The sequence below is a fragment of the Mus pahari genome, chromosome 23, assembly GCF_900095145.1.
Source record: "Mus pahari chromosome 23, PAHARI_EIJ_v1.1, whole genome shotgun sequence".
NCBI classification, from domain to species: Eukaryota; Metazoa; Chordata; class Mammalia; order Rodentia; family Muridae; genus Mus; species Mus pahari.
In genome coordinates, this window is record NC_034612.1 from 14,064,551 (window position 1) to 14,081,995 (window position 17,445).

At 55.9% G+C, this 17,445-nt stretch overlaps 1 protein-coding gene across 13 annotated transcripts in view; it reads right to left on the minus strand.

Annotated features, from left to right (window-relative positions):
* Nucleotides 1–17,445, minus strand: part of Pitpnm2 (phosphatidylinositol transfer protein membrane associated 2) — a 131,826-nt gene that overhangs the window by 5,985 nt on the left and 108,396 nt on the right. For 10 of the 13 annotated variants that reach the window (XM_029533679.1, XM_029533682.1, XM_029533681.1 and 7 more), the window contains 14 exons: nt 16,335–16,562; nt 11,468–11,767; nt 10,255–10,350; nt 8,540–8,644; nt 8,334–8,404; nt 6,238–6,485; nt 5,612–5,801; nt 5,347–5,466; nt 4,277–4,515; nt 3,700–3,878; nt 2,295–2,465; nt 1,619–1,768; nt 559–723; nt 45–206 (listed from right to left, as the gene is read on the minus strand). In XM_029533679.1, coding sequence (XP_029389539.1) covers nt 45–206; nt 559–723; nt 1,619–1,768; nt 2,295–2,465; nt 3,700–3,878; nt 4,277–4,515; nt 5,347–5,466; nt 5,612–5,801; nt 6,238–6,485; nt 8,334–8,404; nt 8,540–8,644; nt 10,255–10,350; nt 11,468–11,767; nt 16,335–16,562 — 2,424 coding nt within the window. The remainder of the gene's footprint in view (nt 1–44; nt 207–558; nt 724–1,618; nt 1,769–2,294; nt 2,466–3,699; nt 3,879–4,276; nt 4,516–5,346; nt 5,467–5,611; nt 5,802–6,237; nt 6,486–8,333; nt 8,405–8,539; nt 8,645–10,254; nt 10,351–11,467; nt 11,768–16,334; nt 16,563–17,445) is intronic. The other 3 variants (XM_029533689.1, XM_029533690.1, XM_029533691.1) reach the window with 3 other exon arrangements.

Genomic DNA, 17,445 nt, shown 5'->3' on the forward strand with positions numbered 1-17,445 from the left:
GAGCCTAGCAGCGGTGTTAGAGTGGAGTGCGGTGGAGGGGGTACCTTCTCCGATGTCCAAGTCAGGGAGGCAGGGGGCCCTCTCCAGGTTGGGGCTCACCTGCCTTGCCCTGGCACGGGGACCCTGGGTGGTAGGGGATGGGGGGGGCAGGGCGAGCAAGGATAGGCGCCTGATGCTGGGGGTGTGGTTGAGCGACGAGGGACCCTCTGAGGAGCAAGAATAAGGGGAATGGTTCAGACACACACATGCACACACCCAGGGCTCCTATGGTGGGAGCAGACCAGGGAGGATATTAGGGTAGAGCCAGGACCCATCAAAGGAAGCCCCTTAAGACAGCTGGAGTCTCAGCCTTGACCCAGCTGCTCACCGGCAGAGCCTCATCTCTACCCTCCCAGTGAGGTCAGCACAGACCAGCACTGCTGATCAGCCACTGTAGTGGAAGTCCCCTGGCCCTGCAGGGTGGGGACCCACTTCCTGCCAGATAGACACCACTATCATCCTCTTCCCAGGGTCCTCAGCTGAAATATCTGCGGCAGAAGCACCGGGGACACCACTCACTCTGGGCGATGCTGGATGCTGTGTAGCTCTCGGCCATGCCGGACACCTGACTGGCGATGCTGATCTCACTGGCTCTGCGGAAGCCACGGCCAGCAGGGGCGGTGCCAGGTGATGAGGGGGCTGCATGCTCTTGGAAGACTGTGTTGTGGGTCTGAAGCACATCCGCTGTGGGGAGAAAGGGGTAGAGGTCCAGGTAAGAGAAGGCCTGACCCTAGGTCTCCCAGCAATGGGAGAGGCCGGCTTGCTGGGTCCAGCGTGCACCAGGGTGCAGCTGGTTTAGGGCCTTGAGAGCGAAGGGCCTGAGCTGAGGCAGGGAGGGGAGGGCTGGGCAGAGAAGGGTGGACAAACAGACACAGACATGGGGTAGGGAGGTAAGGCATGGGCTCCTGCCCTCCTTGGCCACTTCTTCCCCAGGTTTGGCTACATAGATGCTGTCCTGGACCATCCTGGAGTAGCCCACAGAATATGAGCATGGCCTTGGGCAGGGGGCCTTGGGCAGCTTTCCAGGGATGCCAACCCCAGAGTGGCCCTCACACATAGGCTCTAGCCAGCCCCTGGTGGCATCTGAGGACAGAGGCAGGTGCTGAAGGTCCAGGTGGCAGGCAGGACAGAACAGGGGTCAGCTGGAGGAACCAGCCTGGATGACATATCAGGCCTGCACATTCTCAGGACTAAGACCCAGAGGCCCCAACTCCTTGCTAGCACCAAGGTATTTTCCTAGCTGCAGGGTGAGAGGTGGCTGTCTGAGGCCTCACCCCACCCTATGTCTGTTCCCTACAGCCTCAGGAAGGTCAAAGGGCAGCCTTGGAAAGTCACATGCTGTCTGACAGGGGGACAGCCTCTGTCCATCTCTGGGAAGCCGTGACGAACTGTGCATGAGGGGTGCCTCGGCTTCTGGATCATCATTTACAGAACGGAGTCAACAAGACTAACTTCCCATGGCCATGTCCTTGCTACTAGAGTCCCACAGACTGAGTGGCCAGAGAGGGCATGAGGCGGGTAGAGGGCCAAGGGGTGGCAGCCAAGCAGACATCAGTCACTAGGAGTGGGGGGTACACACACTCAGAACAGCCCAGGCTCTGGCGGGGCCCATCCTGCCAGGTGAGCGCAGGAACGGGGATACTGGTCTCCAGGAAGCTGTCCCCGTGGGGGAGGGGGGCCAGGGGGCCGCCCTCCAGGACCAGCTCTGGGTTTCTCTGCACGGTCTCGACTGGAGGCAGACGGGAAGAGAGCAGAGGACAAGAACAGACACTCAAGTGGGCCATCTACACATGTGCTGACACAAACAAGGCTCCTTGAGGACCAGGACGCGCGACAACAAGATGCTGGGGATACACACTGCAGCAGGGGGTGGGCCGTTCTGAGGGCAGCCCCTCCCATACTCCCAGCCATCTCTGGGCAGCTGCCTACCACAGTGAACCCCGGCTACAAGGTCCCCAGCTTGCAGAAGGGCCTCAGGTTCTTCCCTGTTAGGTTGGAGGCCCTGGGCAGTAGGGGAGGAAGCATGACCATGGCCGTTGCTGGGGAGCCCTCAGGCGGCTCTCGCCCCCCAGGGATGGGGAGCATGGCTATATCTGCGCCTCGCTCTTTATTTGCAGATGTGCACTGGGGACAGGTGTCTACCTGCCTCGGCTTCCCTTTGAGAAGAGACCCACTGTATGTCGGGGGCCACAGCATAGATAGCAGTTATTTATCCCCCACTTAGAACTCAACGCCCGCCTTCCTGGAAGCCTCACCCAGCAGTGTGGAGCAGCCGTCCCCCAGCGGGTAGCGCTGGTACCGAGGGATGCTGAAGGGTGGCAGGCTGTGGAAACGCCGCTCCAGCAGTGGCTCCAGGCGGGAGGCTGAGGGGTCCGCGGGGTGGAAGAGGTTGTACACTTGCTGACACGCTGGCCGCAGCTGGAAAACTGGGAGTGGGGGGGACACAAAGAGAGAAGACTTTGGGTAGTGGGCGGGGGGCCTGGGGGCGCAGGCCGCCTTTGCCTTGTGGTTTTATCAATTTTGGGTCTGTATGGATCATTTTTCCTTTATTAATAGGTTTTGTGAGGCAGGGTCTCACTATGTAGCCCTTGCTTGTATTGAGGTCTTCCCAAATATGTGCCGCTGTGCCCAATTCCAATCTTTCTTTGTAGTTGGAAAGATGATAGTCACACTGGTAGGAACCCCAGTTTGGCACTGGGGGGGGTGTTGGAGAGCAGGATGGGGGACTCCTTCCAGCCCAGGATCCCGTGAGGCTCTGTGTGCATCTTCAGCTAGGTAGCATAGGCTCGCCCAGGTTGGCCACCCCAGCAGTGCTAGCCCACTCCTAGGCTGCGGTCTGGCACTGTATCAAGCAGGTGCCTTCCCTGGGAAGCAGGCACGCCTTCTAATCCACACCCACAGGATACACACCATGCTCTCTGAACTTAGCCTTTTCACAACAGGATGCGTAATCCCACCTAATTCTTCCTTGGGGTGACGGGGGACACCACAGAATGTCCTCTGCATGTACATGGGAAGCTGTGAGGCTTTTCTGAGCAAGGCAGATGGACCTGTCCTGCTCCCTGGGAGAACACTCAGTTGTGGAGTCCCCTCAGCAGCAGAGCTGCCATTGCTACCGTGTAGACAATAAGGAGCAGAGGCATCGGTGGGGCACTGAATGTAGGGCCTTCATTTTAATCTGGCCCCATAGTTCACCTGCTCTTGGCCTGTCTGAGCCTCTCTGAGCCTGTTTGTTTCCTGACACTGGGGATATAACAGCCACTGTGGGGATCATGTGCACCTCTGGGGCTATGCTGGTTAATACTGGCACAGATCAGGGATTGCTGGGATGCTAGGACACTGCCCCACCTCTCATTGCCGGGGACCATGAGGCACTATGGCCACGTCTGTCCCTGTAAGTGGACCCCATACCAGAGACTGTGTCTGTTTTATCTGACCTCCCTGACCCTGCTGTGCATCCCCACTGCTTCAGGGACCTTAGAGGGAGAAATATGAAGCAGCAGGTTCCAGGGGACGGGTAGGTGGCTGAGGGAAGGACAGACAGTGCCTTTGGTGGGTAGAGATGTTGAAAGGGCTGGGACGTGGCCATGGCCTTGTGACTGATCCACGGAGGTCCCTGTCCAGCTCATGTAGCCTGTCCCATCCCTGCAGGCCTCTCACCGTCCAGGGAGGGGATGACCGTTTTCCTCAAGGCTAGGACTAGCCCTAGTGGGCACCCGAAGAGGAAGAGGTCGGCGATCTCGAAGTCAAACTTGCCCAGGGCCCCGGCACCGTCTAGCATCGTGGAACTGCTTGAACGGCGGGAGCTGGGCTCATTCCTCAGCACGCTGGCGTGGAGGCTGCAGAGGGGAGACGTGCAGGTTACCCAGGGTCAGTTTCATAGGGGTCGCTTAGGGACTAAGCCCTGTACTGTCCTGAGTGCAGGGCTACCCAGCCCCTACTAGGACAATCCTAATGACAGCCTATCACAGACTCTCCAGGGGAGCCCACCGCCTTTGTCATAGCTGTTCAGAGATCACGCTGCTCCACTCCACCTTGCCCCCACCCTCAGGACAATGTGTTTCTAGTAGCCGAGGATAGCCCTTGTTGTATAGAGGACCACAGTACCCAGTAAACTGGAAGCCCTCCAGATAGGAATGCCCAGAATGCAATGCGTGCAATTGGCATATGACTGTCAATGGAGTGCCCCGGTCCCTCATGCCAGGCCTCTCTCCCCTAGTGGTACAGCCAGCCCTACCTGGATAGGAAGGCCTGGTGCTGCTGGATGGTGTCCAGCTCATAGGTGGACGAGTCACTCCTTTTGCGGGGCAGCTGCCTTCTGGAGTCCTCGGTGCCGTTGCTTCGGGGGATGTCAATGTTGCTGCGACTCAGGTGCCGACTGCTCTCCAGGCTGGAGCCTCCGCCGCCGCCACCGCCACTGCCACCGGAGCAGTGTGCTGCATTCGCCAGGGTGCCCGGGGACAGCAGGTCAGCGTCCTGGAATGGCCCACGGAGGCTCACTGCCAGGTGGTCCCTGGCCTAGGCCCTTCTTCTGTGCTCTGACTGCAGGCCCTGCTGGCCACTGCCCAGCTGCAGGCTTCTCACCCAACTAGAGGGGAAAGTCTTGTCTCCCACTGCCCCTCAGACTACTGGCTAAGTCCTAGCAGCCTTCAGTCCAGGACTGGCTTGGCACACAGTGCTCTCTCCCAGGTGGTGGCCGCTCTACAGCAGAAGACATCAGGGTCAGACAAAGGGGAACAGGGCGTGTCCATCTCACCTCCTAGGTCCAGAGGAGCCACGCAGTGCAGAGCCTAGTGTGTGAGGCCATGCGCTCTAGTGGACACACTGCAGTGGTTCTCCAGACCCCAAGCTTCACACTGCCACATGTGGTCACCCACACCAGCAACCTGTGTCCTTCCCACTTGTCTCCTGGGGGATGCTGAGGGACACTTTCAGCTCTTTCGAGCTGCGGCTGACCTGCTTTGGGCACTTTTTTGGATTTAGCCTGAGACCCAGCGCATACGCTGGCCATGTCTCTCCTAGCCCTCTCATCTCCTGCTCCAGAGGGGAACTCCTGCTGGGCCTCATGGGCTTTGGACATTGTTGAATAACACAATAGAGAGGGCAAGGACTGTGGTGTCTGAGTCAGTTCCTTGGGGTTTTGGCTGGGCACACTGCTTGTGGGACACAGGGCAGGTCAGCTGATGGTTTGGTGGCCCGCATCAATAAAGGCAGCCAGTAATATTCCCCATGGAATACGAGAGACAGCTGGCCTGAGTGGAGGTTTGGGACCAAAGGGTGCCCCACCCCCTGCCCCCGCTCAGGTACCTGCATGCTGACCACACTGCCCCGGCGGCTACTGCTTTGACTCTCAGACACTGGCTGGCCACTGTAGCATAAGGCATCAAACGCCAGGATGCCCCCAACACAGTCTCCAATCAGGCAGACCTGTAGGCAAGCAAGGCAGGAGTCTGAGTCCCCACCCTGCTTGTCAGGCCGCTAATTAGGAAAAGCACCCACCTTGCCCCCCACGACCTGGTCCTCTGTGCAGCCCACCCTGAAAGGTCTTTCCCTAACCCCTGACGCCACTCACCTGTCCGTTGAAGGTCACACCTTCCTGGGACTTGATGAAGTCTCCGTAGGCCAGGTTGGCCCGCTGAATCACTGTAGCAACTGCCTCCTGGTACTGGGGTGAGGAAGTGGCCAGCAGGGGCAGGGCAGCCAGGGGGATGTGGTCCTGGCTGCTAGACAGACAGCCCTCATCATGGCCATAGGGACTGAGGCTGGTGGGGGGAGGGGCTGGGTCAGCAGAAGGCAAGTAACTCAGCTTGACCCAATGGCCTTCCCCTGATCTAGGAAGCAGGCTAAACACAGCTGCTGCCTGCCCCAAAGAACGCATGGAGACTCTCCTAAGGGAGGCCTAGAGCAGGTTCCAAGTGCCAGGGCCACTGAGTAGACTCATGTCCCAAGGCAGGCCAGCATCTCCACTCTATAGCATTCAACTGCGGACTCAGCTGGGGTCTGCCCTCCTAGGATCTGACCTTATCTTGTCCGCATGGGCTCTGCTGCCCTCAGACTGAGGTGGTGGGAAAGGACACCCTGGATAAAGGACCTGACACGGGGGAGCCATGCAATACTCAGGGCCAGAGGTGGGGGACGGTGTGTTGCTGCTTCTTCCTGTGGGGCATGGTGGGTGTTGGCAAAGCGCGTGCCACTCACTTGGAGACGAGGGCGAAGGCATCGGCACAGATGGGTGGGCAGGGCACCAGGCGGATGGCTAGGTGGCCTAGGGCACTGGGGTAGTGCACGCGCATGACGGTGTCGAACACGTTGGTGATAGTATTGGTGTCCCCCTGCTTGGAGCTGGGGTCCCCCGCTCCCGTGTCCAGGATGGTGCCTCCATGCAGCACCAGCAGCAGCACGTGAATCTTGGAGGGTGGCGCGGCTAGTGGCTGGCTCACCTCATCCTGCATGGGCAGTGGTGGGCATGAAGTCCTCTCCAGGCCCCAGGTGCCCAAGTGCTTTTTTTTTTCCTTTTGTACTGCTAGGAATTGAACTTCGGAACTCACACATGTGGTGGGCAGGCATTCTTACCCCTGAGCTATATTCCTAGCCTGAGAGACCTGGGGTTTGGTTATCTGGTTATAGGGTCTGGGGTTCACTGCCTCAGCCCTTCCCTTGGACCCCCTGCAAGGACCGGAAACTGGAGATGCAGTGATGTGGCCCAACCAGGGTCACAGCAGACCCAAGGAAGGCCATCTTCTGGAGAAATGACCAGTTCTACCTTCAGGGTCTCAGGCAGCAGCTTCTGTCTGAGCTGCTGGGCCTCTGGAGGCCTGCCAAGTGTCTGCTTTTAGGTGTAGGTCGGGAATGACTCAAGCAGCCAGGCAATGCTGGTCTGGAGTCATAGGGGTCATTAGGTCAGGGCTAGGGAAGTTGTCTTGCTCTGAGGGCCTCCACTCGTCCCTGGTGATACCCATCTCGGGCGTGCTCTCTTCCCGGGGCTGGGGAAGGAACAACTACACATGCAGGGACCACCCACCACAGGGTGGCCTGGGCACAGGGAATGGCGACCACTCCCAACACGATCGAGTATTGGGGCTTCTCCACTACAGTGGGCAGAAGGCTATGGAAGAATGTCTATAAAAGCCACCTCGTCTCCTGGCACTGCCCTTCGTGCACTAACCCGGCTCGGCCCCTCACTGGTTAGCCTTTCAGAGATGACCACAGGCCCAGAAACACAGCGTTCCTCCCACTCCCTTCCACTCAGCCAGAGATGGCAGCTCCCCCTGCCCTGAACTCCAGCGGGAGCTGAGCTCACAAGAGTGGTAAAGCCAGCAGGATGGAGGGCTAGGGCAACCCCAGGCTGCTTCTACCCAGCCACCCTTTCATGAAGCAAGGTTCCAGTTTGGGGGTTAATAGTGTGGGCAGAAGGGTCTGACTCGGGATGGCAGTGCCCCAGAAGTAGTGCTGGGCTCTCTAACCGCACACCCCAGGGCAGACCCTGAGCCTCGGGCTCTGCCCCTCTCCTGGAGGACAGTCAGAGCTGTGTGCGCTGAGTCGGGAGGGCCTCTGCTTGCTTTGTCTGACAGCAAGCAGCAACTGACAACCATCCCCTCACCCTTTCTAGAAAAGCACACCTCCACCTCAGACCTCAGAGCAGACCTCAGGAGGGGGAGAGGTGTGCCCGCCTCTCCCAGGCCCTCCAGGAGGGGGCAGAGCTCCCGCAGAGGTGCTATCTCCACCTTGGGCAGCCTGAGACAGAGCAGGGCAGTGCGTTTGACCATAGCACGACACAACTGTGGCCCAGCCTGGCTCCCGCCCCAGTGCAAACAGCTCTGACGGCCTGCAGGTGGGAGGGGTGTGAGCTCCAGCAAAGAACCCCCGAAGCGGACACAGGCTCTACAAAGACAACTTTATTGGACACACTGAGTTCTGCCTGGCTGGAAGCAGCCCTGGGCCGCAGCCGCCTCACTTCTGCCTAGGCGGCTCTTGGTACCTTTCCTTCTTTGGTTTTGTCTTCTTGTGCCACAGAATGTATAGGAACTTGGAGGTCTTAGTTTTTTTCTGGAATTTACAAGGTTCTCATTTTATTTTTCCCAAAGGTGGAACTTGGATAAGGTTTTCCTTGGGGGCTGTCTGCTGTCCCTGGTTCTCAGGAACATCATAAAGACAGGGCTGGCTGGTGTCCCCATTGAAAGGTGGCAGGGAAAGGGACCCCCGGGCTCTCTGTGGATACGAGGCTCTGGAGAGCTCTGCCTCTGGAGCCTGCAGCAGCCCCTGCCCACAGCCTTGGTCTCAGTGTAGATACTCACCTCAATGATGTTCAGCTGCTCCACACTGGAGGCTACCCTGAACTCAGAGCCACTCTGCTGGTAGATTCCATCTGCAACACAGAGGCCACACTGTAACTGCTGGCGCAGCAGGCACTCGGGGATGCTTCCAGTCCCTGCATCCCACCATTGTGTGGGGATTGGGTAGGACAGAGGTGAGCCGCACCCTCCTCCCCAAGGCTGGATACCTTGTGAGTCCTCAGACTCCGGGGTCTCCATTTTGTCCATGAGGTCATTGGAGTTCCACTTGGTCATGTCCTTGGCTTGTTTTTCCTCTGTGTAGTACAGGTTCTCTGGGGAGGAAGGAGGACTTGGGTGCTCCTGGAGCCCACACGCCCGGTGTGCCTCATCCTTCCCCGTCTCAGCAGGCTACGGCAGCTGCAGACCAACTAGCCTTCCGTCCCACTTAGTATACTCACGATGCTGCAGAGACCACCACTATCTAATTCCAGAATGTTCTCGTTACACCCTGAATATAAACCCGTACTCAATCCTAAGCAGTCAGGCCTCACCGCATAATCTGTTCTCCTCCGGGCCTCAGCCTGTCTGGGACAGTCTCGGTGACAGTCTCACACTGTGTGTTCTCCGCGGCTAGCCTCGTTCTCACGGCACTGTGCTTTTGAGGCCGTGCCTCAGAGCACCGCAGGGAAGGGTGCTACTCCCTTCCCTTTACGGATCTACCAGAGCCCTCATTTATCTGTCCACAGCTGAGGTTTGAGATTCAGAAACCCCAGCTCAGGGAGGACATGACTGTGAGTACGTCACCCAGGATTGGACTCCCATTTCTGCTCCTCTAGAACTACACCCAGGGCCCCAGCTGTCCTCGCTTTGCTGAGGACAGGCTCCCGGGCAAGATCTGAGAACCCTGCCGCTGTGGTAGCCGTGCCTTTTCCCTACAGCAGTGCTTCTCAACCTGGGGGCCGCACATCAGATACCCCCCAATGTCAGGCATGTACATTAAGATGTATAGCAGTAGCAAAATGACAGGTATGTATTGCCTCTTTCAAGGACAAAGTGCCAGCTAAGATGGGTGGGGCACCAAAGACACCCTTCTCCGTTCCTTCAAGTGCAGCGGATGGCTCAGGATCTCCTGCCACCTGTTTCTGAGTTGCTTAATTCCAGGACAAGTCAACCAACCTCATTTTGTTGTTGTTGAATACTGATTCCCCAAGTTTTCTCACTGTCAGTCTGTCTACCCAGTTAATTAAGATGCCACGGGCAGCTTCTATGCCCCTCCAAGAGATGGCAGAATGACAGAAGCTTGCTGTTCAGCTGTGGCCTGTTCCCATCATTCTAAGCTTCTACCCTTCGCATGCCCTGGGGCTGGCTGTGCTGCCAGCATGCACCAAGGCCCGGTGTTGTTACTGGGCCTGCCTGCTGGCTCCTCCGACTTCTCTGAGAGCTAATTTGTGGTCCCATGTGAGTGAGGCGGTGCTCGCATCTTCCAGCACAGGTGAGCAATTGGCTGTGTGCCACTGTGTGTATTTTTCGATTAGTGGGAAATAGGCAGTTCATCTAGTTTCTCTTTATTGCTTTTTCTAAAGTGTCTACATTAGATGCATATTAATTTGCATTTAATGAAGTAAAGCAATAACAAACAATAAACCAAGCACAAAAATTGAGGACTAAGTCATACTTCTTATGGAGATAAATTTATCTGGGAAATGCTTCAGTAGAACTGTGTGTCAAGAGAATGGCACCCTCCTTCCAGGCTTTGAGTCCTGACTCAAGAGATGGCTTCCCAGTGTCATTCGCTGTACTCTACCCCCAAGCCCCGGGCTGTCTGCTGTCATAGCGTGGGGACAGATAACAGGAATGGTATAGACAGGTGCTTCACACCCTTTAGCAATTCTTCCCACCTGACCCAGGGAGAGCCCACCGGCTGTATGGGTGGCCTGCCTACCATGTGCATCAAAGAACTCCTCTTCTGAGCCTTCGTCGGAGTCCCTGGCGATACTCTGCATCCTCCACTCTGAGATGCTGTGTCGGGAGGGACTGGCTGAAAGGCAAAACCCTAGGGTGATGGTCTGGCCTGCAGAGGAGGGCTCTGTCGAGCCAGACGCAGCAAGTAGGGAGCTGTAAGGCCACCTCGGAGGGCTAGGTGGGCATCGCCAGAGAAGTTTGCCATAGACAGAAATGAAGAGAATAGGGGTGGAGTGTCCAGGGTCCACCTGAGCAGAACTGTCTGGCCCTTTCTGGGGGAGGGGAGTGGCCCGGTGCCTCAGGAACTCTGCAGCCTTGTCCAGGGCAGGAGCTCAGATGAGCCCTGCTCCTGACCACACACACAGCTCCTTAAACCTGACCACAGCAGAGATGACAAGTAAGGGCTGGCTGCAGGGCAGTAAGAAGAGAAGAGAGACTGAGGCACCGACTCACCTCATCCCACACTAAGCCCAGGGCACCCCTGGGCTTGGAAGGGGGTTACTGGCCATGCGGGGATGGGGGAGGCTTACAGGGGCAAGACTGGCCACTCACAGGGTGGCAGTGGGATGGGGAGACCTTCCAGGGTCACGACTGGCCACTCACGGGGTGGCAGTGGGATGGGGAGACCTTGCTTCCTCTCCTTGCCCAGAATCTGATACCCTGAAACTATCTTCTCTCACTGGGATTGGGGAGGGTGTCTACCTGGACCCACTCCCCAGATTTCCTCAGTCACAGACTGTTTGGGGCTTATAGGTAAGTCTGGGGGTGCTGCTTGGAAAAGGCTGGGTTCACTTCACAGGGAAGACCCACCTGGTACCACTCAGAAAGTTTAAGGCTCCACGGCCTTCACAGGAAAGAAAAGGAGCAACGGGGACACCCGTTCGCTACCTTAGAAACTGTGAAGGCAGGCCTTGCACCAGAAGGCAGGAACCCAGCTCACCTCCCCGCCTGGAGGACCGCGACCCAGCTCACCTCCCCGCCTGGAGGACCGGGACCCAGCTCACCTCCCCGCCTGGAGGACCGGGACCCAGCTCACCTCCCCGCCTGGAGGACCGCGACCCAGCTCACCTCCCCGCCTGGAGGACCGCGACCCAGCTCACCTCCCCGCCTGGAGGACCGNCCAGCTCACCTCCCCGCCTGGAGGACCGCGACCCAGCTCACCTCCCCGCCTGGAGGACCGCGACCCAGCTCACCTCCCCGCCTGGAGGACCGCGAGGACTTGGAGGAGGTGGACCACTGCTTCTTCAGGCCCCGCCCCAGAGGCTCCCCGTTTTTGCTGCCTGGATCAGGGGTTGTTCCGGATGCCTGGTCCTTGGTAGTACTGTCCTTGCTTAGTTCGGAGGGTCCTTCCTCCGAAAACTGGGCCATTTTGCGGGACAGCATGAGCTGTACCTCCCTCTCCAGCTCTCGGATTTTCTCCATGGTCAGTCCGTACCACTCATCCTGCCAGCACCAGGCCTGCCGGTGGGCCCTCACCATCACCCGCCGCAGACCTGCACAGAGCCAGGGGACAGGAGACGCTCACAGCAGAGGCAGCAGGCACCAGGGCAAAGCTGTAGGTCGGGCCAGAGTCACTGATCATCAGTGCCTCCCGTTCCTCTTATTGTCAACCTAGAGAACGGGGTCCCAGTGGTCTTGGGAGTTCACAATGGCTGTGCACCTGGAGGGCAAGGCTTTGGTCAGAGGTCACAGTTTACTGTAGGGGACTCATGCCCCCAGGGGAAGTGGCATCGGACTTCCCAAAAGTCTTCTGCCTGGTCTATTTCCTGTTGAATTTTCCATAGAAGATGAGATTTTAAAATGGGTTGTGTTCTCTGTCTGTCTGTCTATTTCTCTGTGGTGTGTGTGTATGAAAGCCAGAGGTCAACAGTGGGTGTCTTTCCTCTATCATTTTTCTACCTTATTTTTTGGGGCGGGGTCTTTCACTGAACCTAGAGAAGCCTGTCTCTACCTCCCCAGCATTTGGACGAATGGCGTGTATCACTGAGCCTGGTCCTTTTTTTTTTTTTTTTTTTTAAAGATTTATTTATTTATTATATGTGTGTACACTGTAGCTGTCTTCAGATACTCCAGAAGAGGGTGTCAGATCTCATTATGGGTGGTTGTNAGCNACCATGTGGTTGCTGGGATTTGAACTCAGAACCTTTGGAAGAGCAGTCAGTGCTCTTACCCGTTAAGCCATCTTACCAGCCCCGAGCCTGGTTCTTTTACGTGGGATCAAACCTCAGGTCCTCACAATTTTGTGGTAAGCATTTTACTGACTGAGTCATCTCCCTTGCCCCAGCGCACATCTTTAATTCAGTGCTTGGAAGGTAGAGGCAGGTGTATCTCTAGGTTTTAGGCTAGCCTGGTCTACAGAGTGAGCTCTAGGATTGCCAGCGCTACACAGGAAAACCCTGTCTGAAATTAAAACACCAAAAACCAAAAACCCAAACCAAAAGCACACCAACAAACAACAACAACAAACTGGATGCAGCGGCGGCACACAGTAATCCACCGGGAGGAAGAGGTGGGAGCTCACGGTCACAAGGTCATCCTTGGCTACTGCTGAGCTGGAGGTCAGGGTCACATAAAACCCTTCTTCAAAGACAAACAAACAGCGGCGAGTGACAGGGCTCCAAGGGTAAAGACACTTGATGCTAAGCTTGGAACAGCCCTGGAACACACACTATGAACGGGAAGTTGTCCTGTGACCTGAGTATGCTTTTCCAAAGCATGAGCGTTCAGTTCCCAGCACCCCCATCAGGCTGGTCACAACCACCCGGAACCCTGGCTTCGGGGGACCCAGTGCCCTCCTTTGCCTCCGTGGGTATCTGTACTCATATGCACATTCCCACAGAAACACACGCACATACATGGACAAAAGGCAGTAAACCTTCATGTCCACACCTCCCAGCAAAGCAGCCATGTTCCCAGTGTCGGAGTTTTCCCTCCCCACCTGGGACTCCTTGCTGCTTAGCAGCACTGGTCCTGGGGTCCTGGGATTTGTATTTGTCGCTTGCTCTGTTTCTGGGCTTAGTGTGCAGCCGTGTTCCCTACTCAGTGTGTTGGAATGGTCTTGCTGGTGATGTGGACGTGTACGTGCTGTGCTGTGGTTTTGCCATGTGCTTCTCTGGCTGAGGCTCACCTTTCCCACACCCTTGTGTGCTCTCGATGAGGGGTCGGCATGGGATGGACGCATCTGAAACACTGGGTTTTGTTTGTCTGTTTTTTCCTTCTTTCCCTGCGAGTGGGTCTTTGGCTCATATGTATAATTTTCTGTCTTGTGGCCTTGAACATTTTGAAATGGGTATGAGTGCCTCCAGGGCACATCCTTGAGAGAAGTGATGGCTGGTTCTCAGGGATGTGCCCTCTGCTTTCTCAGAGAATTCTAGGTGGCCTTCCAAGAGGCTGTGCTCTGGCACGCCCTCAGGCTTGCCCCTTTTCCCCATGCTCACATCCCATGCCTCCTTTTCTGATTTCAGTCACTCTGAGAGTCCTGTTGTGGGCCTTCTGCTCACTGGTGGAACAGGACCAAGCTCTCCGTCAGCCAGGCCTGACTGGCTTGCCCACACCTGAGGGTGATCTCAGATACAGCACAAAGGACCTTCTGTCTCCTTTTCTGGGCCTGTCTTTTGGGCTCACGGTCAGGGAAAGACTTCCTCTTAGGCCGGCTGGATGGGATGGGATGGGACACTGCACTACAGCTGGGGTCAGGCCCCTTACATTTGAGAGCGGTTTGGGAGTGACTTCTCCAAGGCTACCTGTGAGTACACTGGTGCTCACAGTGCTCACACAGGGTGGTGTCGTGTCTGCCAGCAGGTCTGCACCCCAAGATACGCCCCACAATAACTCTGCAGAACTGGCACTATCGCACCCCCTCACAGATAAGAAAATGGCAATCAGAGAGACAACACTGATGCTGCTATGGCAGTGTGGGACCTGCATGTCACAGCTGTCTCTGAGGAGAGAGGTGACTTTTCGGAAGCCGGGTTTTGTCAGAATCTCGGGGATTACCTCAGGACAGCGGAGGGCGTGGGGCCCGCAGATCTTGGGAACCACTATCTTCGGAACCAGGAGCCCCAAGTGGGCCATACTGGAGAGGCGATGGTAAAGGTGGGGCAAGCCAGCAAGACAGTGCAGACAGGAAATGGCTGGGGCAGCCCCACAGTCCTACTGTCAGCTCTCATGTCACCTATGAGATGAGGCCTGTGCTCAAAACTACAGACAAGAGGCCCGCCCAGAGGGGTGGGCATGCTGACTGACACCCAGGCTGCCTCTATGGCACTGTCCTCCTGGCTGGAGGTCTCAGAGTTAGAGATGTGGGGAGGTAGTAGGGAGGTTTCTTGAGTCAGTCTCAGCTACCACAAGGTCGGACAGACTGCAGAGATCAATCCCATCTGTCCCCTGCCACCTTTGCTGGACTGTCATGGGCCCTACAGAGGCTGGCTGGGAGGGGAGCAGCAGAAGATGAAGCATCTGAGATGTTGCCCTGGACACGGAGCTGGAGAGACTGCTCCTTACTATCAAGGCTGTTGTGCATTGGGCAGTGGTGGCGCACGCCTTTAATCCCAGCACTCAGGAGGCAGAGGCAGGTGGATTTCTGAGTTCNAGGCCAGCCTGGTCTACAGAGTGAGTTCCAGGACAGCCAGGGCTATACAGAGAAACCCTGTCTCGAAAAACCAAAAACCAAAAACAAACAAACAAACAAACAAACAAAAAAAGGCTGTTGTACACACATCATTATTTCTGCCTTTCCAAGTGGGAGGTGCCCTCCTCAGAGCCCAGCACTCCACTGATGGCACAAATGCCTTCCATAATCTCTGGAATCCACACTGTGTTGGGTTGTCTTAATACCACCTCCACTGCCAGTTGAGGAATGTCTATCTATTCTGGGCCCAGTCTATGTGGGGGTCTTCATTCCATCCTCTATAAACAGGGCGACGGTGTCCCCATCATGAGTAACCCTGAGTCAGCATGAAGAGAGTGGAGCATGCTGTCAAAGGTGTGGCCCTGCCTGTGCCTGATCTGAGTCTCCCTGGCTGGTGGTGTCTTCGGGTGACTGCCTGGGTGCTCCTGGGAAGTCATGAGTCCAGGGCTCCAAGGGTAGAGAAGGAAAGCTCTGGGCAGCAGTCCTTGGCTGGGAGCCCCCAGCGTCTGTTAGTCCTCCTGCTCCTTAAACACCGCTCTGGAAGGAAGGGCCACGTGGGTGTGAAGGGCACTCTATCTGAGGACGTTCCAGCCTGTAAGGAGGCAGAGCTATGGCCCAGCTAGGGTCTGGGCCCCCTCAGGTAGAGGAAAGGATGGCCTGGGAGACAGAGGCCCAAGTGGCAGATGGAGGGGGGCTGTCTGCAGAGGCTTCTGGCCTGAGTATGGTGCAGGCTACACTATCATAGAGCAGTTAGGTCAGGAAGGTCTGGGCAGTGGATGAGGTGTCGGCATAGACAGCAGGCACACTGGTCCTGGATGGCCAAGGCAGAGTGGAGAAAGGGATGTGGGTGCGGGCTCTGGGGTCTGTGGTGGCTGTTCTTGCTTCTCAACTTGACCACATCTAAATGAACACATGTCCAAGCAGCTGTGCACATCTGTGAGAGATTTTTCATGATTAGACCATTTAAGGTGGTAAAGCCCACCCTAAACTGGAGTTACACCTTCTTGTGGCATTCTAAATAAAGAGCATGAAAGAGAAAAGCTTTTGCTCTTTGCCCGCTTGCCCTCAGTCTCACTAGCAAGTCCATCTTCATTGCTATTAGAGCCTAGTTTTTTAGAATTCCAGTGTATACTGAAGACCAGGTGGGACATCCAGCCTCGTGGACAGAACAACTATTGGATTCTGGGACTTTTCATCAGGAGACAGCCATTGTTCAAATACTTGGACCACATCCTGTACACTTCCTAATAAATCCTGTTTATATTCATTCATTCATTCATTCATTCATTCATTCATTCATTCATTCTCTCTCATCCACCAGCTCTGTTTCTCTAGGAACCCCTGACTTAATACAGGGTCATCTCTTAGTAAACTGAAAGAACACAATCATAGCCCATGGAGAATGGACGCAGGCAGGGAGCACACCTCACCTGTGTCATGGATGAACCTCTCAATCTTGGACTGCATGCCCCAGTATCGGAACTCCACCTTGCAGAGCTTGTAGGCGCACATGATGGGGAGGAGCCGCTTCTTGTACTCCTGAATCCAGTTCTCAGAAAGAGGCCCCCGGCAGGTCTTGACCGAGTGGAACAGCTTGGGGTCTTCTTCGGTCTTATACTCACTGGGGGGCACAGGGTCCTTGACGATGTCGATGACGTCTATGGGGACACCCTGCAAGTGGTCATGTCTGCCTAACGTCTAGCCACCCTTTCCAGATCCTCTACTCTAAGTCCTCACAGGGCCCAAGGCTCATCATATATGATTTTGTGTGTGTGTGTGTGTGTGTGTGTGTGTGTGTGTGTGTATCACTGGGGATTAGACATGGGACCTCATCCATGCTGTCATGCTATATGAACACTCTATGATTGAGCTATGTCACCAATCCTAATTGTACTTTTCATTTTGATACAAGGTTATACACTTAAAGTTGTCCAGGGAGGTTTTGAACTTGTTATCCTTCCATCTCAGACCATACTACCTGGCCTGGGTCTTGTAGCTTTTTCTGAACTCAGCTTAACAAATCATGGTCTACGTGTGCAAATTAAGTAAGCCAGTGAACCAAAGGGAAGAGGGTTTTCAGGGAGAACAACGGGGTGGGGAGGCACACAGGGTATTGGAATCTTTCCAGAGCAGGGTGGCATTTTAGACAAAGGAGTAGAACTGAGGGCCCAGATTGCCTCTGCAGCACTGGTGCTCGACTGAGATGGGACCTCGGGGACACTGGGGTGCCTGCTGGGGACAGGGGACTACTGTGGAGGTGATAGAGAATCTGGAGGCAACAGTTACTTCTCTCTAGGATAGGCTCCTGTCCAGCACTTAAGCAAATCACCACACCACTCCGTGCCCAGAGATTACCCCACAGAGGAGGCTGCAGAGCCAGGTTAGGCCCTCGGGTGTGTTTTGTTTGACCTAAGCTCATTTTACCAATGTTTAAGAATTGGGAAATTTCACATGAAAACCTCCATCTCTGACTTCTCTTAAAGAAGAATTAGGTGGACATGGTAGTATATACTTTTAATCCTAGCAATCAGGAGGCAGATG